This window comes from Miniopterus schreibersii (assembly GCF_964146895.1).
Source record: "Miniopterus schreibersii genome assembly, chromosome: 3".
Taxonomy (NCBI): domain Eukaryota; kingdom Metazoa; phylum Chordata; class Mammalia; order Chiroptera; family Miniopteridae; genus Miniopterus; species Miniopterus schreibersii.
This window is the reverse complement of record NC_138103.1, coordinates 104,655,332-104,680,518: the sequence shown is the minus strand read 5'-3', so window position 1 is coordinate 104,680,518 and position 25,187 is coordinate 104,655,332. Positions and strand designations below refer to the sequence as shown.

The 25,187-nt window shown below is 45.1% G+C and overlaps 1 protein-coding gene and 1 pseudogene across 5 annotated transcripts; one reads left to right on the top strand and one right to left on the bottom strand.

Moving 5' to 3' along the window:
• The first annotated feature begins 312 nt into the window (after positions 1–312).
• MIER3 (MIER family member 3) lies at positions 313–24,931 on the top strand. Of its 4 annotated transcripts, XM_081132671.1 has the most exons (14): positions 313–384; positions 1,105–1,129; positions 4,210–4,355; positions 6,663–6,797; positions 7,294–7,365; positions 8,261–8,381; positions 9,264–9,349; positions 9,750–9,822; positions 10,130–10,290; positions 14,350–14,431; positions 15,806–15,900; positions 20,610–20,737; positions 20,814–20,956; positions 21,059–24,931. In XM_081132671.1, exons 1-14 carry the CDS (start codon positions 376–378, stop codon positions 21,514–21,516), a joined length of 1,734 nt encoding a protein of 577 aa, XP_080988797.1. In that variant the 5' UTR covers positions 313–375; the 3' UTR covers positions 21,517–24,931. The 4 variants fall into 4 exon arrangements, with proteins under 4 accessions (XP_080988797.1, XP_080988798.1, XP_080988800.1 ...); XM_081132672.1 differs by lacking the exon at positions 7,294–7,365; XM_081132674.1 differs by lacking the exons at positions 313–384; positions 1,105–1,129 and adding an exon at positions 1,478–1,540.
• Positions 11,154–12,435, bottom strand: LOC308554982 (lupus La protein homolog pseudogene; annotated as a pseudogene). Its single transcript has one exon. The product of its transcript is annotated as a lupus La protein homolog pseudogene (transcript).
• Positions 24,932–25,187: the final 256 nt, after the last annotated feature.

Genomic DNA, 25,187 nt, shown 5'->3' with positions numbered 1-25,187 from the left:
CCCGCCGCCCGCCCGTCTACTCGCGACGCCCTCGCCTACGGGGTCTGCGCCGCTGTGCCCGCGCCGGTCCCCCGCGGTGTCGGTGGGTCTCGGGCCGCGACCCGCTGGACGTGGGTCCGTCCGGCGCCCGTGCGTCCGTGCGCCCCGCTCGCCGCCGATTGGGCAGGAACTTTGCTGCAGCGGGGGCGGGGGCGAGCCGGACGGCGGGCGGGGGGCGCGGGCGGGGGGCGGTGGGCGGGGCGGGGCCGGGGCGGGGCGGGGCGCGGCGGGGGCGGGGCCTCGGGCGGGGGCGCGGGCGGCGGCGGCGGCGATTGGCTGGGGCGCCATCCGGGGCCTGCTCGGCGCCGCTCGCTCGCTCGCCCTGAAGGCAGCAACATGGCGGAGGTGAGCGGGCCCGGCGGGAGCGGCGGGCGGCCGGCGTCCCGTCCCCGTCCCCGCCGGCTGGGCGGCCCGGCCTCCCCGCGTCCCCGGGCGGCGGCGGCGGGCGGGGCGGCGCGGGCTCCGGCGGGACTAGGCCGCGGCGGGCGGGCGGGCGGGCGGGCGGCGGCGGCGGGCAGCGAGCCCCGGGCCGGGACGGCGCCGAGTCGGGGCCGCGGCGGACGCGGAGCCCGGGCGCTGCCTCCGGGCGGGCTGCGGGCGGGGCGGGGGCGCGACACCGCGGGCGGCGGGAGCGGGGTCCGGCGGCGGGGTCCCGGCCGCGGGGCGCGGAGGGCGGGATGCGGCGCCGGCGGCGCGGGGTCGGGGGCGCCCTGCGCGCTGCGCCCCGGCCCTCGGCGGCCTGTCCCCGCGCCGGGGCCGCGTCCCCCGGGGCCGGCGGGCGCGAGGCGGGGCGTGCGGCGCGGAGGCCGGGGTCTGGGCGCCTCGGGGCACCGGCGCCCCCGCGCCCGGGACGGAGGCTGTTCGCTCCGGTTTGGGAGACGGCCCGCTGCGCCCGGCCTCGCTCGGCCCGGACGGCGCCCCGGGCGCGGGGCGCAGGTGCCAGGGCCGGACGGGGCGCGGGGCAGCTCGCCGGGCGCCCGGGGCTCGGTGGGCCCCGGGCCGGGCGGGCGCGGCGGGCGGGTCCGCGGCGGCGGCCCCTGACCGCGCGCTTTCTTGTCTCCCCAGGCCGCGTTCGGGAGTTCCAGCCCAGGTGGGTCCCGGGACGGCGCCCCCGCGGAGTCGGTCTGTCGTTTGCCCGGGCGTCCGGGCGCGGCCGGGGCCGTGACCCCCGGGGGCCGCCGCGCAGCAGCCCCGCCGCGCCCGGACCCCCGCCGGGCTCCTGCCTCTGGTTCTGGTCTCGCTTGTTGAGAAAGCGCCGCGTTGCACAGCGGACGGCAGACCCCTGTTCCTTAACCCTCGCGCGTGTTTTTTCCTCCAAGCCAGAAACAGTTAACCCGAAGTCATCTTTCCACAACTTCGGGAATCTCGGGGAGCTGTTAATTTTGGTTTCTTCGCGAAACCGGCTCTGATGTGTCAGGAGGCCGGGCAGCCCGGGCTCCGAGCCCACGGTCTCCGTAGCTGGGAGCCGCCTGCCGTGTCAGGAACGAACTTGGAGAGTTAGGTGAAGCTGCCTTAAAAAAAAAAAGACAGTTTCCAAGTTTGGCACGGAGAAGTGGCAGAGTTTTTGAGGTGAGACAGCCTGAGCGTGTCTTAGCCCTCGGGGCAGGAAGCCCGCGAGGCACCGGTGGCTGCAAGGTGAGGGCCTGCCCACGTGCCGAGCGCGAGGCAGCTTTGTTTCCGCCCGCACCCCCGCCGCTCCTGGCCGCCAGTCCGTCCCCTGGCTGCGGGAGAGGTCCCTCTGAGCCGCTCCCGCCCCGTGCTTCACACCGGAGGACGCTTCGGAGTAGCCGCCGGGTCAGCTAGTCCACAGCAGAGCCTGGATGAGCTCCCAGGGCCCACGTCGCCCCTGCCTCAGAGCGAGGGCCCTTCCTTGCAGATTACTTCTCGTTTTCAGCCCACTTTCGAGGTCTCACTCAGTTACCACTTAGGGTATTGTAAAGTGGCTAGCACCAAGCGCAAGAAATTTGCGGCTCTTTTAAAAATAGCTGTCTACGTCTTTACATTTAAAAGTTGTTTTAAAACCTTTCTCTAATTTTGAGACAAACATTTCTTTGTTATAACTGATTTCAGGAAAAGAATATTTATGTGCATGTTGCCAAACATCTGGATGATAATGGAATTTTTCCATTTTGTATCACTGTCTGCTTTTAAGAAGTTGCAATCTAAATAAAAAGCAAGAAGACACTGTGGTTTTGGTGTTTAAGCAAATTTATAACCTGTTTTCAATCGATTAGTCAATTTTAAAGAGAATTTTAGAGCTAGAAGAGACTCTTGAGGTCATTTGAGCCAACCCTGTGTGTTTTACAAACGAAAAACTGGACGTAGGCCCAGAAGTTTAAATGACTTGCCTCAGGTCCCAGAAAGCCAGGGATAAAGCCAAGAGTAGACCCCGAGGCCCCTCATTTCTGGCTATTATCGAATACCTTCCACTTTAACAGGGAGCCTGCTGCGCCAGCCAAGTGATGTGGGGACCACAGAAGAGGGCAGAACTCTGCCCTCAGAGGTAGAAAGTTACCATCCGTGTCACCCCGACACTTGGCATACTGCAGAGGTTTCCAGGAATTCCTCAGAAAAAGAAAATCTGTAGTGGTGGATGCTCTGCTTTTGAGCTATTTAATAAATATTTTTTTCTTTAAAAATAAAGTTAACTTACATACTTTAATAGGTTTTTAAATGAGCAGGTAATATTTTTCAGCATTAAAAAGGGAATATCATAATGTCAGCCTCCTAAAGAATTAAGTCCAATAGAAGTTATATATATTTTTTGGTGCAAATGATCAGAGTTCTCTGAACTCAGAATCAAAAACATTGAATTATGTCTGTGGTTTTTTCCATAGTGAAAAATCTTAGGTCTAGTTCAGTATTTTGTTAATGATCTCACACTGTCCTTAAGTGTTTGAAATTTCAAAATATTGAGGAGCTTGACTAACGAGAGCAAACTTTTTATGTTGAATATGTATCTTTCCACTTCTCCCTCCATTCATCCCAAGGTTCTGATACTTCGTTCTCTGCTCTGAGAGTCACTGGTCTAATCGAATTAAATTCTGCAGTAAAACAAATGGAGAAATTCCCGTTTTTCATCATTTGATTTTATTCTCTTGGGATTATGGATCTTATTTATTTTTCCACTTGGTTTTCAGAGTATCCTGTTAACTTCATATTTGCCATTAAAATGCATCACAATTATATAAGCAAGTATGAACTGACCAAAGCAACTTGCAATGGGACAAATCTTCCAAAACCTATAGATGTGATTTTCCATATTCCCCTCACATACTGCTAAGAACTTTTTTAGTAATTCAAGAAGAGCATGCACTTCCAGTTTAATGCCTGTCTGATCAATGCTGGGGAGCCTGACATACCATTACCAATGTGAAAAGCGAAAGGCCTTTCAAGACTGAATTGCTGTATGGCTGCTTGCTTCACAGAAACTTGTATTTGTTCAAAAACCAGATTTCTGTTGCATATTCCACCTTTATTTGAGGTTTAGAATTTGGGTAACATTTGTGTTCTCTCCTCCCAAAGTTTTTAGCCTTAGTGTGTAACAGATTTTTTAAAAAAAATATGCTTTTATTGATTTCATAAAGAGGAAGGGGGGGAGAGAGAGAGAGAGAGAAACATCAATGATGAGAGAGTCATTCATTGATTGGCTTCCCCCAAGTGGGGACCGAGCCTGAAACCCGGGCATGTGCTCTGACTGGGAATCGAACCTCGATCCCCTGGATCCTAGATCGATGCTCAACCCCTGACCCACACCGGCCGGACTGTATAACAGATTTTTGTGGGATTTTTCATTCATAATCCCTCCGACATTTTTCTGCTGCTTTTAGGCAGATGTATCACACTAACCTCATAAGCAAGTTGGACTTTCCTATTAGGACATTTTTTGGGACCACTCCACTTAAAAATAACTTTCCTGCTATCGTATGTCTTATTCTCAGGGGCTGCACCCCTGTGAAGGTTGTTGAATTGCGCTGCCTGCTGCTTGTGCTGGTTTAGATATCTTCTCAGGATTCTATGGTCTGACTTCATAAGTTGTAAAGTGTATAGTAAATGCTCTCAATAAAGCTCACATATAAACTTTAAAGGGAACTGGCAGAGGAACACAAATTATTTTCTTTTGTAAATAGCCTTTGAACTTGTAAAGTGACTGGGTCTGTTTCATTGCAGTTGGGTCTCTGTCTTCTGAGGACCATGACTTCGACCCCACCGCGGAGATGCTGGTGCATGACTATGACGACGAGAGAACCCTCGAGGAGGAGGAGGTGATGGGTGAGGGCAAACACTTCAGCTCTGAAATCGAGGACTTGGAAAAGGTAAAGGTGCTGCTTTAGTACCGTAATGCAGACCCTCAGCAGAGGTTTTGAAATTCTTTTGTAAGTTGTTTTGCAACCTGCTGTTTTGATCTACTTTTTACAGAGTGTCATTGGTTTTCTCTTTATTTTGGAGGATAGCCTAATAAGTACATTTTTATTTAATTTTCAGACTTATTTTAAATCTGTTAACCTAATTTTCAAGTTTGCACCAGCGCAGTGAAGGAGGCACCCGATGGTCTCACAGATGGACGGCTGAGCGTAGTCCAGTGTGGCCTAGACTAGTTCTGTCCAGGCCTCACTGTCTCCTGAGGGCAGGCTTGAGTTCAGCTGCAATAGATACAGGGAGAGGTCTTTTCCTTGAAATTACTTATCATCTGGTAGAATAACGAAATTAAAACAGAGAAAGTTTTACTCTATTTTAAAATGTAAGTTAGTAATGTCTCATTTTCTACCCCCCCAGTCATCTTTTAAAAAGTTGGCAGGAGTAAATATAGTTTATATAACTTTTTAAATCCAAAATCAGTATAAATTCAAATGAGCTGGATTTTAAACACATATTTATACCAGCACTACAAAGAGAGGCCTGCCTAGGGGTCATCTTGAAGAAAATGTAGGGCTATACTTGTCTATAAATTAACCTTATTTGCAGATTTCTAATCAGCACAGAATAACAAAACCTTTCAGGAATACTATTAAATATAATAATCTTTTGAGTTTTCATACTCTTTTTTCTTGAGGACGACAAAGCACATTCTTACATAATCTCTCTCTCCTGCTGACTCTGAGGCAGGGGTGGGCTCTTACTCATGTTACTACACAGGGAGACAAGGCAGATAGGTCCTCAGGCTTGGACCCTGGCTCACTCTGCTAGACCTGGAATTTTCTAAATGCATTCATTCATTTGGCACATTAATCCAAAACAGTTGCGGTTAGATTTAGTCATTTAAAAACATGTATATCTCCTATAAAGGGCACACATATTTGGGAATATGGAGATAAGATTGTTAGGAAATACTCAAGAAGAAAAGTCTTACTTATTGCTTCTTTAAGGGGTGATGATAAAATAACTGTTGTTGAGAAAAGATGCCCAAGAGTCTTGAGCTCTGCCTGGCGTTGTTCAGGCAGCTCCCTCGTATCTCTTGAGTGGGTGACCTAGAAAAACTGAGAACGATAATCCAGTGAACATTAGCACTAAGCCAAGGACTGTGGTAGGTCCTGGGATTGCAAAACGAGCAAGTTGACAATGTCCCTGAAATCTGGGAGCTTACAGCGTAGTGTGGGGACAAGTGGGAACCAAGATTGTAACGTGGATGCTAAGCAGTGTGAGCGCCGTAAGCAGCGAGAGCTGGGGAGAGGGAAGGTGTGTGTAGTAGATGTTTAGCCTGGTGTGGAGGGTCATGGAGGCTTCTCAGAACAGACACTTCTCCCGGTAGCTGTTAGGGGCAGGACACTGCTTGCTGTTGGCATGGGGAGAAGTCCCAGGTGTTCCCATAGTTCACCTCCCCTGGCCACGTGCTTGCTATTGAGGGTAGGGAGACCGCAGTCTAGTTGCCACGTGACATAAGGGCGATGTACACGTGCGTGTTATTTGTTCGGTGTCTGTTCTGTCAGTGAGACGGTCAGAATTGAGGTGGCTCAGTGGCTGCCGAGTGTGGAAAGTGTGGAGATGTCTGATCGGGGGAAGCCCTGTTTTTGGATACGTAGGCTCTGTTCTTTCAGTGGTGGTCGTGGCAGCTGCTGTGCTGTTAGTGAGTTTAAAGGAAATTGGGGGAGATACTGAGAAATAATCAAGAGCCAAGAGTTACACACTTGTCTTGTCACATAAGTACCTGGGTCCTACTCTTGTGATTTTCATCTTGTTTCATAAACACTGGTAATTAAATCTTTGCTTTGTAACATCACCTATTACTGAATTTGTAGATTCAGAAAAATTGTGGGCCTTTAAAGACTTCAACTTTCCTGTACTTGGACAGCTTTGCTTTTTGGCATTTTATCACATTCTTGGAAATCAGGATAAAATAATACAGGTCGTCTTTAAGTAAATTCCAGTGAAGGTCTAAGAGCTACATCCCCCTGGATAGACTAACCCTGTCTCACTGGGCAGGGACGGGGCTGTTCCTGAGAGTGGCTGCTTGCCCACCTCCCTTAACTCCTGTCCTTAGTGCAGCATAGCTGTAGATGTGGTCTCTGTTCTTTAATGAAACATGAAAATGAATAAAAAAGAGTGGGAAGAGATACAAATATAAGGAGTAAGGATCACTTCCGGTCCCGGGCGTGTCCTGAGTGTGGTGTGTGCCTGGCTCGCAGGAGGGAAGCATGCCTCTGGAGGACCTGCTGGCCTTCTACGGCTATGAACCTGCGCTTCCAGCCGTGGCGGATTCCAGTGTAAACAGTTCCCCAAGCGAACTCGCAGATGAACTGCCGGACATGACGCTGGACAAGGTAAGTACGATCATCTAAAAGAACAACTCTAGGTCCCTAGCCACTGACTGCTTATCGGCGTTTCCTTACCGTAAAGGTTTTCCTAATTATGAAATGGAAGCTTCTACCACCCACTGCTCACCACTTTGGTGGCTGATGGAAATGCCGTCTGGCTTGATCACACTACTTTAAAGGTCGTGGCTTCATAGTGCTTGGCATGTTTGAGTTCCACAGTTTTCTGTCTTTTCTATGTAGGTGTATTTTGCCTAAACTTAGATTCTGCCCCAACCTCTTTGGATCCTGAGTACCCTTGAATGCATTGGTCAGTAAATCCCCCAGGAGCCTTCAGACCAAGTGGCTCACTCAGGGAGGGTTGGAGAGAAGTTCTATGTGTGGGGCCCCACGGGGAACAGTGGTATGGCAGCCCAGGCCTCGGGGACGCGTCTCTGGCAGGCTGGTTGTGGGGAGGCCTGGTCCCTGCTGAGGAAATTCACACGGCCACTGTCTCTGCTAACAGATCCCTGGGAAGCTTCCCTGGCCTTTCCGATCTCAGGCAGGGAGAGGAATCCACATCTTGGAACCTCTTCCTGTGAGTTATGTTCCCACTTTTCAGTGAAATGTGATATTAATGCACCACAGACCTGGTGACCACCGTCACTCACAACACGGAGTGCCCCTGTGCTCCAGCACAGGGGACTGCACACTGGCACAGAAGTAACCAGACCTGCTTCTCCGACATCATACCTCTAATCAGAGCTGTTCGTTAGTCGGGCTTTCCATGTTACTGGAAGGATGGACTTAATGACACTTTTTGGCTTTTATAGTCCCTCAGTATCTGTCAGGGGCAAAGGAGGTATTGGTTCTAGCCCCCTCCAATGAATACACATATCCAAGGGTCCTCCAGTCCCTTGTGTAAAATGACCTAGTGCATCCTTCCACTCACTGTGAGCCATCTCCAATTGCTTGTAATACCTGGCGCCCTGTCAGTACTGTGTGCATAGTCGTTACGCTGGGTTGTGCAGGGAATACTGACCTGAAGAAAGTCTGCATGCTCAGTACACACCCAGCCACTGGGGGCCTACCTCCTTAGTACACATATCTGCATTCGGTTGAATTGCGGATGCGAACCCTCAGATACTGAGGGCAGACTCCTTATTTTGGCAAAAAGCGAGTTTATTTTTGTTTTAAAGTCACTAAAAATTAGCCTGCAGCTTCAGATAAGCTCTCTGCAAATCCACAAATTAGGTAAATTGTTTGTTGTAAATCTATAAAGTTATTAAATACGATTAAGTTTTAAATGTTATTAAGTATTTACAGGATGTAAATTATAGAATTTCAGATTCTCTCAAAACTAAGGGAGCTTCAAGTAGTTTTTAATTATATTATAGTACCATAATAACGTTTATGAATAATGTTATAAGAAGACATTTTAAAAATTGATGAGATGGGATCATTCTAACTGGCCCTGCATTCCTGTTCTACAGGAGGAAATAGCAAAAGACCTGTTGTCAGGTGATGATGAGGAGACTCAGTCTTCCGCAGATGACCTGACGCCATCAGTGACCTCCCACGAGACTTCTGATTTCTTCCCAAGGCCTCTACGATGTAAGAAACCCAGTCGTTGCTGATCATAGCAGGGTTGCTGCTCTAGCTTGAGTACATTTTATTGCATTTGATAGTTTGTCAAAATAGTCTAAGTTTTTTACTTAGTGGAAATAAAATGCTGTTATAGTCTGAATAAGAATACGACCTTTTTTATTGTGAACAGAGGTCAACTTATATTTTATTTAAAAATTCAAACATTGCTCAGGTGTGCCAGGCTGTTTCTCCCCCAGGATTCGCCTGTTGCTATGATAATCCTAGTTCAGCCATGAAGTTCTGCAGACGTTTTTTGGACTTCTGTTAGAAAGCCCTTACTCTCTTGGTTTTGAAAACTCAGTTGCTCAAAAAGTATTTTTTATTTTTAGTGATTTATCTAATCCTTTCTTTTCAGTTCTTGGTGTTAACCCTTAATATATGTCAGGACTAGTTAGAAGGTCTTTGAACTGAGAAATTTCTTCGATGCAGCTTGCTTGCTTCTCAGGTACTTCTGGTAGAGCTGCTGAGTGGGCAGGTTGAAACCCAGGTGCACAGGTGTGCACAGCCTGACTGACGGCTGGGTTGCAGCTCCTTGTGCGTCCCAGTCTGGTCAGTGGAAGGGGACTCAGGCCTTTGTCTTTCCTGAGGCGACACAGTGGTGTGCCCTGTGCCTCCCCACTGCTGACCAAACACTGAGTGATCACAGGACACTGCACCCCCACCTGGGCTGCTACCTGGGCTTCTTTTGACATGTCAGAGACCTGAGAGCAATACAGGAGGTTTAGTATAGTTGTGCTGACCTCATTTATTCAGCAAATTTTAATAAGTTCCATGTGCCAGCCCCTCTTCCAGGTGCCACAAAAATAGGCAATAAAAACTTTTTTTAAAATTTATTTTTTTTCCTCTAAGCAAATACCACTTGTGATGGAGATAAAGAATCAGAGGTTGAAGATGTTGAGACAGACAGTGGTAACTCACCTGAAGATTTGAGGAAGGTAAGTTGAATTACCATCATAACTTAGTAGACCATTTGGACCAAAGTATTAAAGCAGCTTTTTAAAACATTTAAAAAATAATTTAAGAAATCCTGGCCCTGGCTGGGTGGCTCATTTGGTTGAGTGTCATCCATGCACCAGAAGGTCGAGGATTCGATTCCCGGTCAGGGTGAGTGCGGGAAGCAACCAGTCGATGTTGGTTTCTCACATCGATGTTTCTCTCTCTCCTCCCCTCCTTTCCCCTCTCTTAAATAAATAAAGAAATAAAGAAATAAAGAAGAAATTTTGTTACTACATGATGAAGTTTCTTTTGACCTGTGGTAACTGATTAATGAGTTGGAAATTTTTTCCAGTATTTATTTTTATAATAAGTTGTTTTTACTTCTGAATTTTCTTATAGGAAATAATGATCGGTTTACAGTACCAGGCAGAGATCCCCCCTTACCTCGGAGAGTATGACGACAGTGAGAACGGTAAGGAAGGCGTTTGGTTTTGATGATGAATACTCTCTCAGAATTAGCACAGGACTCGGACTCCGTACCCTTCTCTGGACGGTGCTTCTCGCCAGTGTGCCCCTGGGACACTTGGTTCTTAATAAAATTTTTAAAAATGTTTTTAAACCTTTGCTAATGAAACACACAACTTGGCAGATAATCCCATTGCTGGTGTCCCTCCAGTTGGTCACTTGAACGGGTGAACAGCTGGTCAAGGGAGAGGAAGCATTTGCTACATGCTCAGTGTGCTCACTGCTTCCACGTGCTAAGGGGGTTTTCCTTACAGTGTCTAAGAATGAAGACCATGAAGACCAGTTGCTTTGGCGTCCCGGTGTGGTTTCCGAGAGCAAAGTTAAGGAGTACCTTGTTGAGACTGCACTGAGAACTGGAAATGAGAAAATGGTGGACAGGGTTTCCGCGGGCACGCTCACGAGAGACAACGAACAGGTAGCCCCAGCTTCTGAGTGGCTTACGTCTCATGCAAGTATTTCTTAAATGTCAGCTGAGTATCTGCTTTGCTTTGCTTTGCTTTTTATTTATTTATTTGGACATCTCTTTCGGATAGGTTTTTAAAACTTAGAAAATACTGGTAAAAAAAAAATCTTGAAACCTAGTGATCATCACTCTGTGTTGTTTCATGTCTTTTCTGGTCTTTTTTCTATACATACACCCATATCTTTCTTTAGGTACTCGTCTACATTCTTAATCACTTAAATTTTTTTTTTTTTTAAATATATCTTTATTGATTTCAGAGAGAGGAAAGGAGAGGGGGGGAGAGAGAGATAGATAGAAACATCATGATGAGAGAGTCATTGATCAGCTGCTTCCTGCACGTCCCTGACTGGGGATCGAGCCCGTAACCCGGGCATGTGCCCCGACCGGGAATCGAACCCTGATCGCCTGGATCCTAGGTCGATGCTCAACTGCTGAGCCACGCCCAGCCGGGCTTAATCACTTAAATCTTATCTTAATTTGCCATTGAGGATTCTTTAATCCCTCATTTTTTTCTTTTTTTTTTCTTTTTACATAGTATGTATTTTATTAGTTTGTACTAATACATTCTCATATTACAAAGGCAATTTAGTACAAGAATCTTTCTTTTGATATTTGAACAATCTGAAATAACATACAACTGTACATCAAAAAAAATCCTCATTTGAATAACAAAAAAAGACAAGCTAGACAACAAAAAATGTTCCTTTCTTACAGGTGGACATTGAAGTGGATCTAATTCGTTTTTCTTTTTAAAAGTCTCCAAAGACAAACAGCTGAAAACCTAATTAAAATGAATAAAAAACTTGTTTACTAAATTACTGGTCTCCGGCACCATTTTCTGTTTTCTGCTGTTTTGATGCAGGTTCTTCTTTGTCTGTTTCTTCTCCTGCTCTTTTCACTGGTCCTGATGCCCCGTTTTCATCACGTTCATCATCACTATCAAATTTAGTGTTCTTGCCCTGGACTGTACTTTTCCTTTAGCAGACCCAGTCTGGGCAGCTTTATTTCCCTTTCCTTTTCCTTTAAATCTGCGACCTTTTGACTTCCATTTGTTTAAGGATTCTTGCTGATCTTCGATGATTTTTTTCAATGCTGCTTTTTCCACGTCTCCATCTAGTATTTCCCATGTCACTTCTTTGTTCCTTAATTGTAGGTTACCATTATTTGCATCTTTGGCTTTATCCAGTGCTTCCTTAGCTTTTTCTTTAAACAGAATTATTCCCTCTTTTGCTCCTCTGACAAGGTCTATCCATTTTATTTCACCATGATTTGAGAAAAGAATGTGCAAATCTTCTCTACAGGTCTGATCATCTAGGTCCCCCGAAAATTTCAACAAGCAGCCAATCTTTTCTTCTAGAGATTTCATTTCAGCATTTTCTGCTAGCTTTTGTTTTTCTTCTTGTTCTTTTTTAGCTCGTAATTTACCTTCCACTTTATTTTGCTTTCTTCATTTTTTTCATTTTTTTTTGCAAAGTAATCTTCCTTGAAAAGTATTAGCAGATCTGTATCTTTATACTTTTGTCCAGGGGTCTCCACAAACTTTTTAGCAGATTCAATGCTATCAAACACAGCAAATATGGATCCCTTAAATGCTTTGTGCAATGTTCTTCTCATCTGAATATTTAGTACTTGACCTTTATCTTCTAACCATTCTTTTATGTCATCAAGGGCTGCATCAGTAGGGAAACCTTTAATATAAACAGATCTGTTTTTTACCTCATTTTTATATTCGTCAGTCACTTCAGGTAGAGGTTTGTTTGGAGATCTTCTGATTTTGGTTTTATCTTCACTTACTTCCATGAGTTCTGCCTTTGATTTGCTCAGTGCTTCTACTATTACATTAAAGTCTGTTGTTAGACGATTTAACCTATTGAATTTGTCATTATTTCCAACGGTACCCAGCCTTCATCCAGTTTGATTTGTTCCTTTAAAAATTTGTCTCGTGGCAAATTGAAGTCACCAAAATAATACTCAATTTGATGACATATTTTGGCCTCCAGAGCAGCCAGTTTTTCATCACCATTTTCAGCCATTGTGGCTATCTTTAAGGTCCCGGTCCCACAGAGCCGGGCCACCTCCGCGTCGCCTCTTCTAACGCGCACGCCTAATCCCTCATTTTTTATTTATTTATTTTTAAATATGTCTTTATTGATTTCAGAGAGAGGAGAGGGAGAGAGAGAGAAACATCAATGATGAGAGTGTCATTGGTTGGCTGCCTCCTGCTCCCCCCCAACACTGGGGATCGAGCCCACAACCTGGGCATGTGCCCCAACTGAGAATCGAACCAGATCTCCTGGTTCCTAGGTCGATGCTCAACCTCTGAGCCATGCTGGTTGGGCTGATCCCTCATTCTTGATGGCCATTCCATTCTGTAGTTGCAGCATCACCTACTTAAACATGTCTGTGGGACTTTCAGTTTATTCTTGAACTTCACTCTCCTGGTTGGGTGGGGTGGGGTGGGGTGGCAGGAATATTGCCCATTAAGGGCTTTGTGAATACCCCTTGTTTTGCCCTCTGACATCATGTTGCCCCTCGCCCCCCCCTTTCACTCTGAATTGCCAGGTGGTCCTGACTAACGAGAACCCAGAGGTGGGTGAACTTAGACTTGTTCCCAGGTGACACAGAGACGTCACACTGGCTGAACTTCAGAGTAGTTTTATCAGCTGTCGGGGGGAGTCCCATTGGATTTTTATTCTGATATTCCATTAAAACTATAAATTAATTTTGGAAGAATCAGTACCTTCAAAATATTAACCCTTACACTTCAAGACCGTGATCTGTGACACTCTATTTTACCTTTTTATCATGGGAATGTTTTGTTTGTTTTAACATGACATGCACCTGATTCCTCAATATTTTTAAAATGTGTATGTGTACTCAGTGCTGTTGTAAATGGGCTCTCTGTTACATTTATAATTGTATGTTGATATAGAGGGATGTCAATTATTATTTAATTTTTTCTCAAGCTAGTGAAACTAATGATTTCCAGCTGTTTCTCTTAGGTTTTCTAGTCTTAAATTTGTTACTGAATAATTACACGTCTGTTCCTTCCTTACATCATTGTCTCTCTCACTCTTGTTCTGTCTTAACTGCATTGGCCGTGGCTCTCAGAGACACTGTAGTGGCAGTGACGGAGGCCTGCTTTTCATGGAAAGTAGTGCAGCTAAGGCTTTGCATTAGGAGTAATACCTGCCCTTGGTGTGACATGGGCTGTCTTTGTGACAGATGTAACTGTCTACTCACAGCTACTATAGTTTTTTTACTTATTGTTAGAAATCGGTACTAATTTACCAGTTGCTTTTTCAGCAGCTATTGAGATTGTTTTTTCATGATTGATTATTACTGTAGTGATTATTAACCTATTGATACAGTAATAGCTTTACCAGTATTGAACCATCTTTGCCTTCCTTGAAACTTACTTGGGAAGGTAGAGTATTACTTAACTTGTAATCGATTACTGTTTACTTCTATTTAGTATATTCATAATTTCCAACAGATTTAATAGGAAGAGATTCTAATTTTAAAAAAGAGATCCTTCATGGTGGATGACAGTGACTGAGACCATTATAAACCCTGTTTGCCAAAGTACCCCCACTTCTGGTCCAGACCTGCTGCTCTGCTCTTTCATTAACACTCTCAGAGGCAGGAGGTGGGTGATCAAGAGGACTCTAGTTCTAGCTTTTCCTGGCTAGAAAAAATAGTGTAGAATAGGGGGGGTCCCCCAGTTCAGAAGACGTGGCAGTAAAAGTCAAGAATGATACTGGCAGCTGACTTCTGAGAGGTGGAGTGAGGATGGGCCGGGAACGCGTGGGATACTGCAGTCAGTCTGCAGGTGGCCATGTGGACTCAACGTCTGTGCACACATGCCCCCGAATGTCCTGGAATTAAAAAGCATTTTAGCCAGTACTTGGCAGGACTTTGAAATACACCTGGGTTTTTATTTGCTCATTTTTAATGTTGTTAAGAATGAACTTCTGGTTGTTTTTATTGAGTAGTTTTTCCTCTCTCCAGGCATTGTATGAACTTCTCAAGTGTAACCATGACATGAAGGAGGCGATCGAGAGGTATTGCTGCAACGGAAAGGCATCTCAAGGTAAGAAGCTCTGGATCGGGGGAGCGACGGGCGGTCACGTGGGGTCAGAGTAAGCAAACCACCGTGAGGGACAGAACAGCCCTGTGACACTCTGTAAGGTCTTTGTTCATCTTCGTAGCAAATGTTTCCTTTCTCTTGTCCTCTATTTTTAGACATACCAGAGATTACAGATTAGTTCCTCGTCACCTCCACTTTCTTGAGGAAATAGTCACAGCACAGAGCAGACCCCAGAGATGACAGTACAGCCAGAGTCATTAAAAAGAACTGTTTTATCGCTTCACTGGGAAAACTGTTCTTTCTTTTTCTTTTTTTTGGGGGGGGAAAAAAAAGGAAATGAAAAGAGATAAAAGATTTAAGAGAGAAACATGTATGATGTGTTCCATTGACTTTATTGCAAGAAGTGTTTTTTAGTAATTATGCAATAACAGTCTTCCCAAGGAGGCTTCGGTGGTGTTTTGTGTGTGTCAAGGAAAAGGGTTCACTTTAATGTCAGTGTTTTTGTCACTGCACGAGTGGTTTCCTGCCCGTGGCTTTCATTCAGGATGTGTAGAGTGAAGCTCTGCTTCGTGATAGTATAGTGAGGGCTTGGGAAAGTATGAAAGCTGGGAACAGTACATTAAACTTGTAGGTTGAGGTAGTCTATTGAAATGTTTTCTTGTAAAAGCTGCTGCTGTAAGAATTATTTTAAGTTTCTTAGTTCAAAGTATTTTTCACCTTTCTTGTGGACTCCTGTTAATGGCTTTGGGGACCTGGCCCCCAGTGTCACTGAGGGAACACTTTAGTCCTGCCTGCCGGAGCATCAGGTAGATTGGAGTTCACCACTGTTGGCGTCTGCCGGGTGTTGAGTGGGGTCTAGCCTTCTGAAAGCATGGGCTGTTTCTTCCTTCACGTTTCCAGAGCCTAGCACTCTGAAAACCGACTTTAAGTAAATACATATTTATTGTTTATGGTTTCTAGCTAAAGAACTTATGGTTCTGATGTAAGACCAGAATAAAGCTGCTTTTTCCATAAAGTAAAACTTTATTCTAACTAAAAAAAAAGTAATAATATACATATGTATATGTATATGTTCATTGTTTTAAAAAAAATCAGACCAACAGTGAGTGTAAATTATATAAAAACATTAAATTCTTATCCCACCATGCAGGAAAACCCCCCACCAGTGTTTATATTTTGGTATTCTAGACTTTAGATAAGGTTTATAGTTTGCATACTTTTGGCAATCCTAACTGAAATCTCCAACATATAGAACGTGCGTGTGTGCATGTGTGCGAGAGAGTTGATGGCCTTTAATATGGAAAACATACTGAAAGTGAATTGTGATTCATATGAAAGGGCTTTAAGGCTAGTGCACTTTGTTTAAAATTTCTCCAGAGGGAATGGCCGCGTGGACAGAAGAGGAGTGCCGGAGCTTTGAACACGCGCTCATGCTGTTTGGAAAGGACTTTTATCTCATACAGAAGAACAAGGTAAGTCAGGCAAAGGAGTACAAAGAACTTGCTTAGTAATTACCATGACTATAAGCAACTAACCTTCAGGTCACTCGGGTAGAAACACAAGCCCAGCTTGTGAAGGCTTCCCCGCCGCCAGTTCCAGTCCTGCTCCCCGCGGTCCCCTTGACACGCACAGCCAGCGCCTCTACTCTGAAGGCGGGTTTACTGAAGTTCGGGAAATCCTACTCTTCTACCATTTCCCTGACTTTCATTTCTTTCTAAACTGTTTAGAGCTTCGTGGTCTTAAAAATGTTTCTTTTCAGCAAGAAGTGCAGGTGCTGGAGAGACATTGGTTCCTAAAAGCAACTAAAAATATTCTAAAACAACAGCGCCGGGGAGATGTGGAGCAACAGAAACTTTACTGCTGGTGAGCATGCAGAACGGTGCGGCCACTGTGCAGGACAGAACCAGCCATGGTCTCAACATACAGTCCGTCAGTGGTGTTCACCCCAGGGACGTGAAAACTGTCCGCACAGAGACTTGTGCCGGTTGTTTACAGCAGCTTTGTTCATAATTGCCAAAACCTGGAAGCGACTGAGATGACCGTCAGCAGGTGAAGGATAAGCGGGTGCACCCATACAGTGGACTGCTGCTCAGCCACAGGGAGACATGGAGGCCCGTAAATGCGCGCTGCCAAGTCAGAGCATTCAGTCTGAAAAGGCCGCACGCTGTAGGATTCCAACACTGTAGGAATGATTCTGTAAAAGGCAAAACTGTGGAGATGGTAAAAAGATGAGCGATTCCAGGCGTCAGTGACGCACAGGCAGAGCACGGGATGTCGGGGGCAGTGGGACTGCTCTGTGTGCACTGTAATGGTGCACACCCCGTTGTCCCTTTGTCCAAGCCCACAGACTGTCCCGCACCAGGAGTGACCCAGTGTAAACGATGGACCCTGGGTGTAGGTTCAGCGGTTGTCGTAAGTGCACCTTGGTGGAGGTGTGAGGTGGGGGGCTCTGTGTGTGGGAGCAGGTATGTGGCAGCTCTGCTTTTCAAGTCTGTTGTGAACCTAAAACTGCTCTAAAAAATATATATATTTTTTTCGAGAGAGTATTCTAGTGATTCAGAATAGTTAAGTCTCATTGAAGTTAGCTTTATTGTCATTTCTCTTCGTCATAAAGGGACAAAGGATTCTGAAGTATTTAGACGTGTAGGTCCATATTTTATGCTTTTTTCTTTTTACTAAGAGACTTCATAGCAGTTACTGGTTTACAGAAAAATTGATCAGAAAGTGCACAGCGCTCCCTTACCCCCCTGCCCTGCCCGGACATACACAGCTTCCACGAGCATTAATCTTATATTAATGTGATACGTCTATTACAGTTAATGAACCAGTATTGCTACATTTTGACTAACGGAAGTCCCCAGCTCACACGGGGGTTCACTCTTTGTGCTGTACATTCTAAGGGTTGGACAAAGGTGTAATGACATGTGCCCACCATTACAGTGTCATACGGAGTAGCTCCACTGCCCTGGAGGTCCTGGGCTCCGCCTGTGCGTCCCTCCCACTAACCCCTGGAACCACTCTTTTTACCCCTCTCCAGTCGCTTGCCTTGCCCAGGATGTCTCGTAGTTGGGGTCAGACCGCACGCAGTCTTCTCAGGTTGACGTATTTGACTTAGCTGTGTGCATTCTTGGTTTCTCCATGTCTTTTTGTGGCTTGATAGCTCATTTCTTTTGTTCCACCTGTGGAGGTACCAGCTTGATCTGTCCCCTATTAGAGGACATCTTGTTGCTTTCAGGTTTTGACAGGAGTAAAGGTGCCATAAACATCGGTGTGGAGGTTTTCCTGTGGACGGAAGTTTTCACCCCTTTTGGATAAATGCCGGTGGTTGTGATTACTGGATCATATGGCCGAGAGCTTGTTTGGTTTTGCAAGAACTGCCAAGCTGTCCTCACAGTGCTGCGCTGTTGTGCGTGCGCACTGGTGGGGAAGCAGAGTTGCTGCTCCCACGTTGTCCTCTGCACGTGGCCTTAAGTGTTTTAGATTCTGGCTGTTCTATTAAGTGGGCAGTGGCAGCCTGTGGCTATTACGCGCCACTTCCTGATGGCGTGGGACGTGGAGCCTCTTTCGTGTGCTGCTCTGCATCTGCGCATCGTCTGTGGTGTCTGTTTAGGTCTGAAGCCCATTCTTTAGTGAGGTGTTTTCGTGGTTTTCCCCTTACTGTTGAGTTTTACGGTTTCTTTGTATGTTTTGGATAACAGTGTATTATCAGGTGTGTTTTGGAAATATTTTCTCCCAGTCTGTGGCTTGTCTTTTCATTCCTTTAACAGTTTCTTTGCAGAGTAGACGTTAGTTTTAGTGACGTCCAATCTAATTTCCTTCCCCACATTTTGCTTCTGGTGTCACATCTGAAAAGCCATCGCGCCCGGCTGGGTGTGGCTCAGCGGTTGAGCGTTTACCTGGGATCCAGGCGATCGGGGTTCGATTCCCGGTCAGGGCACATGCCCGGGTTGCGGGCTAGGCAGCCCCATCAGTGACTCTCTCATCATTGATGTTTCTCTCTCTCTCTCCTCCTCCTTTCCTCTCTCTGAAATCAATAAAGATATATTTAAAAAAAATTAAAAAGCCATCACCATCCTGAGGTCATCTAGGTTGCTCCCTGTTGTCTCCTAAGAGGTTTATAGTTTTACATTTTACACTTAGGCCTCTAATCCATTTCAAGTTAATTTTGTGGCAAATGGAAGGCCTGTGTCTAGACTCCTCTTGCGTGTGGGTGTCAGTCCTTCTGGCACCATTTGTCGAAGGGCTGTCCTCCCTTCACCTATTCCCTCCTCTCCACTAACAGTGTCTGTATTCTTGTGGGTTTTACTTCTGGGCTGTCTGTTTTCTTCCATTAATCTGTTTTTTCACCAACACCACACTGTCTTGATCACTGTAGCTTTGTAGTCAGTTCTCCAACTTTGCTGTTCTTCAGTGTTGTGTTGGCTGTTACGTGCTTTTGTCTAAAATTATTTGCTAAATAATGTGCTGGGGCTTTGTTCAGGGTTGCACTAAATCTGCAGGTCACGTTTGGAAGAACTGACATTTTAACGATAATGAGTCTTCCTGTCCGTGAATGTACTTTCTCTCCATTTATTTAGATCTTTGATTTTTTTAATCATAGTTTTGCAGTTATTCTTATGTAGATCTTGAATGTATTTTGTTAAGTTTATACCTATGTATTTTATTTTGGGGGCTGCTAATATAAATGATATTGTGGTTTTAATTTCAAATATCAATTGTTCATTGTTGATATATAGTAAAACAGTTGACTGTTGCATATTAACCTTGTCTCCTGCCACCTTGCTATAATCCTTTATTAGTTCCAGGAGTATTTTAGGTGATTCTTTGGGATTTTCTATATAGACAATCATGTCATCTGTGAACAGAGAAAGTTTCATGTGTTTTTCTCAGTGTATTTTTAATTTATTTTTCTTGTTTTATTGCATTAGCTAGGCCTTCCAGTGTGAGTTGAATAGTTTCATGCTTTGTTGTATGTGTGAAAACTTAATGTTTTCTCAAAGATGAGCTGGTGTGTTTAGTTAATAGATTGATATTTTAAAGACGTCTGGGTTGCCCCCCAAACATTAGTTTTACAGTGACTTAGGAAATTCATTCATTTTATAAATACCTAAGTCCTATCATTTACTAGACATTCTTCTAAGTACTTAGAGATACATTAGTGACTAAGACAGGAAAGGTCCCTGCCCCGAGAAGACTGTTTCCTCTACAAAGTCAGTGATGTTTATTCAAAGGTGAACTTTTTCTTCTGGTTTAAGAAGCTTGTCTGTATGTTATTATCTTGTATTGTGCTCCCTAATCAGGGTAGAGTTACTAAGCTTCATTATTGGGTACCACAGTGGAGAAAGTGTGTATTGGTCATGATAGAGAATTTTGTCAGTATATATGAACTCTTACCTGTAGCCAAATGCAGTTAGAGGAGCCAAGAGCCAAGTGCTTGCTGGAGGGGAAACCATGCTTTAGGTAGAAAATTACCTTAAATCCCAGATGCAGTAGGAGGCTGCTCCGTTCTCCATGGGGACCCAAAACCTCTTTTGGATCATGGAGCCCTTTGACAGTGTGACAAAGCTTCAGTCCTTCCCAGGAAAGTGGATCTGCCTGTAGTTTTAGGGATTAACAGGCTCCAGTGAAGCCCATCACGGCCCGACCCCTCAGGGTTAAGGACCTGCTGCAGTCAGAGTCAGTGAGCATTCAGTGAAGAAAAGTCACGGATGTGGTATGTTAGGGTTTCTCGAAAAGGTGTAAGATAATTTCTAGATGCACATTTATTTTATAAACTAATGCATTCTGGTTTAAGTGAAAAACAAACCGTGGGCTTTTGAAGGTAGCCTCATTGTTAAATAATGTGAATGTAAAGACATTTCACTGAAAAAGTGTTCAGGATTTCATAATTGGGAGGGCAGAAGATGTCCCATGGGTTGAAAAAAAAATAGTTAAGCCCGGCCGGGCGTGGCTCAGCGGTTGAGCCTTGACCTGGGATCCAAGTGATTGGGGTTCGATTCTCGGTCGGGGCACATGCCCGGGTGTGGGCTCGATCAATGACTCTCTCATCATTGATGTTTCTGTCTCTCTCTCTCCCTCTCCTTTCCTCTCTCTGAAATCAATAAAGACATATTTAAAAAAAAAAAAAAAAGTTAATTAAAAATGTATTGGGTCTGCTTTAAAAATCCAACTATTTTGTTAGGTGAAGACTAGAACGGTGGCCGAGTGTGTAGCGTTCTACTACATGTGGAAGAAATCTGAGCGCTACGATTACTTTGCTCAGCAGACGAGATTTGGAAAGAAGCGGTACAACCACCACCCTGGAGTGACGTAAGTGCCGTGGTCCTGACCCGGGACCTCTGTCTTCCCCGGGACGGGCAGTCACAGTACTGGGTGTGTTTTTCAGGGACTATATGGATCGTTTGGTAGATGAAACAGAAGCTCTGGGTGGGACAGTCAGTTCTTCCGTCTTAACCTCCAGCCGACCTGAGCCTGTTCCTGATCCACAGCTGAACATCCTCAGCTCTTTCACTGCAAGCGACTTGACAGGTAAAACGGCCCCGGTGGGTTCTGAGCTCAGGGTGAAGTTGAGTCCTTATTTCCTGACATCGGACCACTTCCTGGAACCGTCTTCTCTTGCTCTTCTTTCAGCTTTGACCGGCAGTGTGGCGAGCGGCTGCAGCCCCGCGGACGTGACGTGCTTGGATGATGGCTTTCCTCCCCTGGGCAGCACACCCCGCGCACAAGTGAACCACGTGCCAGTGGTGACGGAGGAGCTGCTTGCCCTGCCCAGCAGTGGGGAGAGTGACTGTTTTAACTTATTCGAGACTGGGTTTTACCATTCGGAGCTCAACCCCGTGAACCTGTGCAGTGAGGAGTCAGAGAGACCAGCCAAGAGGTTGAAAATGGGCCTTGCTGTTCCCGAGTCCTTCATGAGTGAGGTGTCTGTGAATAACTTGGGTGTGGACTTTGAGAGCCATGCGCATCACATTGCCAGCGCCAAAATGGCTGTGTCTGTGTCTGACTTTGGCAGCCTGGCTGCCGGCGAGGCCAACGGCTTCATCAGCGCCCACGCTCTGCACCAGCATGCCGCCCTCCACTCCGAGTGACCTGGGCACATGGGGCCCATTGCGGCTGCAGTGCCAGTGAACAGGGACACATCAGGTTTGCTTAGTCTTTCACTGGAAGTTTGAACGTTTCACTATGACATCAGTGATGTCAGTATGTATAGAACTATGTCTTGATTTATCAAGAATATTCTCACTTTTCAATCCATAAATGTGGAAATGAACTAGGGTAGCAGAGTTGGGAATGAAGATCGAACTCTGTGGTGCAGCTTTAAGCTCTGCTCATCTCTTCCTCACCTCCCAGTACCTCTTCCCCACACCCTTCTTTTTCTAGTCTCTTCTGTTCTCATGTTCAAAACCTGTAGACAGAGGCCACCAGCTCAAAACCAGCAGATGTTCGGAACTGAATGGAGTGGTTTCTCCGTGTAAATTCCTTTTGCCGTAACGGATGCAGTGGAATAACCGTGTTTACAGGTACCGATCTGATCCCTGCTAAATGTAGCATTTTTTGGTTTTCTAAGTTAAGCAGGGGTAGGTTTCTTTAAACTGCACAAACATGCAAGGACTTTTTAAAAATGGAAACTTCTCTCATGTTATTCAACTAGAGCACTTCTGTTTACAAACAGCAAGTCCATCTTGTGGAGGCCGCACGAGGAGCTGTGCAGACGACGAGGGGATCCTGCTTCCCAATTCTCACTCACCAGGGCACTTTCCACAGAATCGGTCCTTTTACTGTTGGGAGATTTTTATGAAACTTCATTTGTTGGCTACAGATTGGGCGTTTGAAGATGTGGTATCCAGATGGAGTTTGTCTACCACTGTCAAGATCGTGATTGTAAAGCCATACCGGTCATTGGTGGTTTTGTTTATTGCCAGGCAGTGGACCAGCACAGCCCAGTCTGCAGAGCCCGGGGTGGGCATTGCCACTCATGGTTTACACTTGGGACGCCTCTGGTGGTGTTTGTAGCACAGGTCAAAGTGTTAATGTCAAGGAGGGACTTCAATATTTTACAACGGTGCAGGAGAGCCTTGAAGTGTGTTTACACGTTTTGTTTAGCTTGAACAGATGGCGAGGAAAATGTGAGTTACTATCTGAAGTAGAATGGTACGCTACCACTTGAAGTGTATACAGTGTAGACGCTCAGGTGCGTCTCAAGCTCAGTTTTATTTCTGTGGCTGACATCGTGGATGAGAAGCTGTTGTCACAAACCTTGGCCACTGTGCTCCGTAGACAGCGTCTGAGTTACAAGGTGAATTCAAACAACACGTAACAGTATTAGGATGTACTATGCTTTGCTTTTATATTTCAGTTAAGACAGAGTTTTACTTTTTTATTTGCACCGCTTTAATTAGAACGTTCAGTTTCTGTGAGTTGCCTTGCTTCGCAGACAGCTGAAACGTGTGGCTGCGTTGCTGAACCTTGCGAGTCTGCATCACCTCAAGGCAGTGCTGATGCGTAGGTAGATCGTAGTGACCTTAGCCAAGGTGGAGGGGCGGGTATTTATTATACAGACTGTGAACTGCAATGACATCCTTGCTTTGGATGAAGTGTATTCTTGTTTTTCTTTGCAGCATTTTAATGAAGATTGCTTTGAAGTGTTTACACAGTGTAGCACATTTACCATAAAGTTTAGTTTAGCACAGTGGACAGAGTAGGTAAGTTAGTAACTTAAATCTGTCTCTAACTTATGCACCTGAAGCCTGGCATCCTGTGTGCACACAGTGGCTGATGGGGAGCCTGGGCGAGTGCTGCGTCAGGTGCTTTACCTGAGGCGTGAGCTGCTGATCGCTGTGGTGTTGTGCTAAACTGGACCTGAGTTCTGTAAGATCAGTACAACTCCTGTGATTTAGTAAGATACCGGCCATAACCTTCCATTGTCCTAACTTTAATTTCCACTCTGGGCTTCCAGTGGCTGGTCCGTGTGAAGTGATTTGCAGAGGCGACAGCTCCGCCAGGAGCACTTAGTGAGCACGCCCGCTCTCGAGGGGAAGCAGTGATACGGTCAGTGCATCTGTGCATTGCTGGGGTCTTGATACAAGATGGAAACAGTGTTTCTTATCTAAAGTTCTGATTATCAGCAAGTGGAATGGACACTTTAGTTATTTGAATAAAGTTTTTGACCAAAATTCAGAAAATGATATGAGAGAAAATAAATTCCAGCTAGTTTCATAGATGTTTAAACGCCAGCCAGGTTCAGCCTCAGAGAGCGCTGATGGGCTGGCAGCGTTTACTTCTAATTCCTTGTTAAAATGAGGCAATAATTTGCAAGATTTTTGTATATATATGTAAATTTTTCCTACTTTTTAGATCTGATTCAGTATTTTCTGTCTGCCGTGTAGAATACCATTTTGTGCATGCGTGATGTGACACATAAACTGTACCCTATGACTCTCCATGTAAAATAGCTATTTATTGAATTTTCTTTTAAAAGCTGGATTGACTGTTTTCCCCCTCTCCATTTAAGCTTATTAACACAGAGTTTGTTACTGTTTGTTAGAAGAATTGTGCTTGAGAGCACGAGGATAGCTGATCTGCAGTCGAAGAGACAGTAATGCCTTTACTACCACGCATTAAGCACAATTCTTATAACAAACTGTGATAAATTCTCTTTGTTTTTTTCCTTTGCTGCATTATTTTTGTATGAACAAACCAAAAATCCATGGTGAACAGTTGCAGTGTTGGCTGGTGTGTCTGTATGTACAGAGAGTTGGAGAGGACAGCGGGGTGGGGTGTGACTGGTGCTGTGACCATAGCAATATTTACTTGTTAGCCACGGTCCGTCTTCTCACGCTGGCTTCTTAAACGTCCGGATTTCCTCTTGTCATGCTCAGCTGCTGAATTTACTTGAAGGATGTGGAATACTGTTTAAACAGTACTAAAGTGTGTACAATTAGGTCAAAGCATCGTGCAATTGTTTTCCGTTTCATTTGTACAATTGAGGGTCCTAAGTGTTTGAGGACATCAGCTCTAACAGAGCATAGTGACTTTAACTATTGAATTTAACCAAAGTCTCTAGTGCATCTTTCAACTCTGAATGTAAACTAAGGAAGAAACCTGACCACCAAGGAGACTGTTGCCCAGAGTTTCAAAGCACATTGTCTACAAATGGAAAATGAAATAATTTATAAGAATATTGACATTACTATGTTTTTTAAAAAGTTCTTAATTTTTCACGAAAAGGAGGAAACTATTAGTTTTATTGTTAAATGTGGTAGATATTAAAATTCCTCTTAGAAAACCAGTGATTCTAATGGTCCCAGTTTGAAACAAGTACCCTGTATGAGATGAATTAGTGACAATCAGAACAAGTTTTAGTACCAGATGTTCAAGAGGAAGTTGCTGTTGTTGCATTGATTTTAATATTTGTACATAAACACTGATTTTTTTGAGCATTATTTTGTATTTGTTGTACTTTAATACCTGTACAGTTCCAGAAATAAAAATCTGGAAATCTTTTTTTTCTTGGTTCGTGTGAATATTTGCCACAAAGATTTTTATTTAATGAATTTGGTTTTGGACATAGTAGATATTTGGTAGGTAAAAGATAAGTTTTCTGTAAATTCTCTATAATAAATTTCCATTTATAATAAAACTGTAGCCATTCCAAAGTGAGGATTATACTTTCAACTTAATTCAGGAAATATTTATTGAATGTGGTATGTTTTGAACACTGTCCTCAGTAACTGTCTTTTAAGAAGACGTGATCTATGAA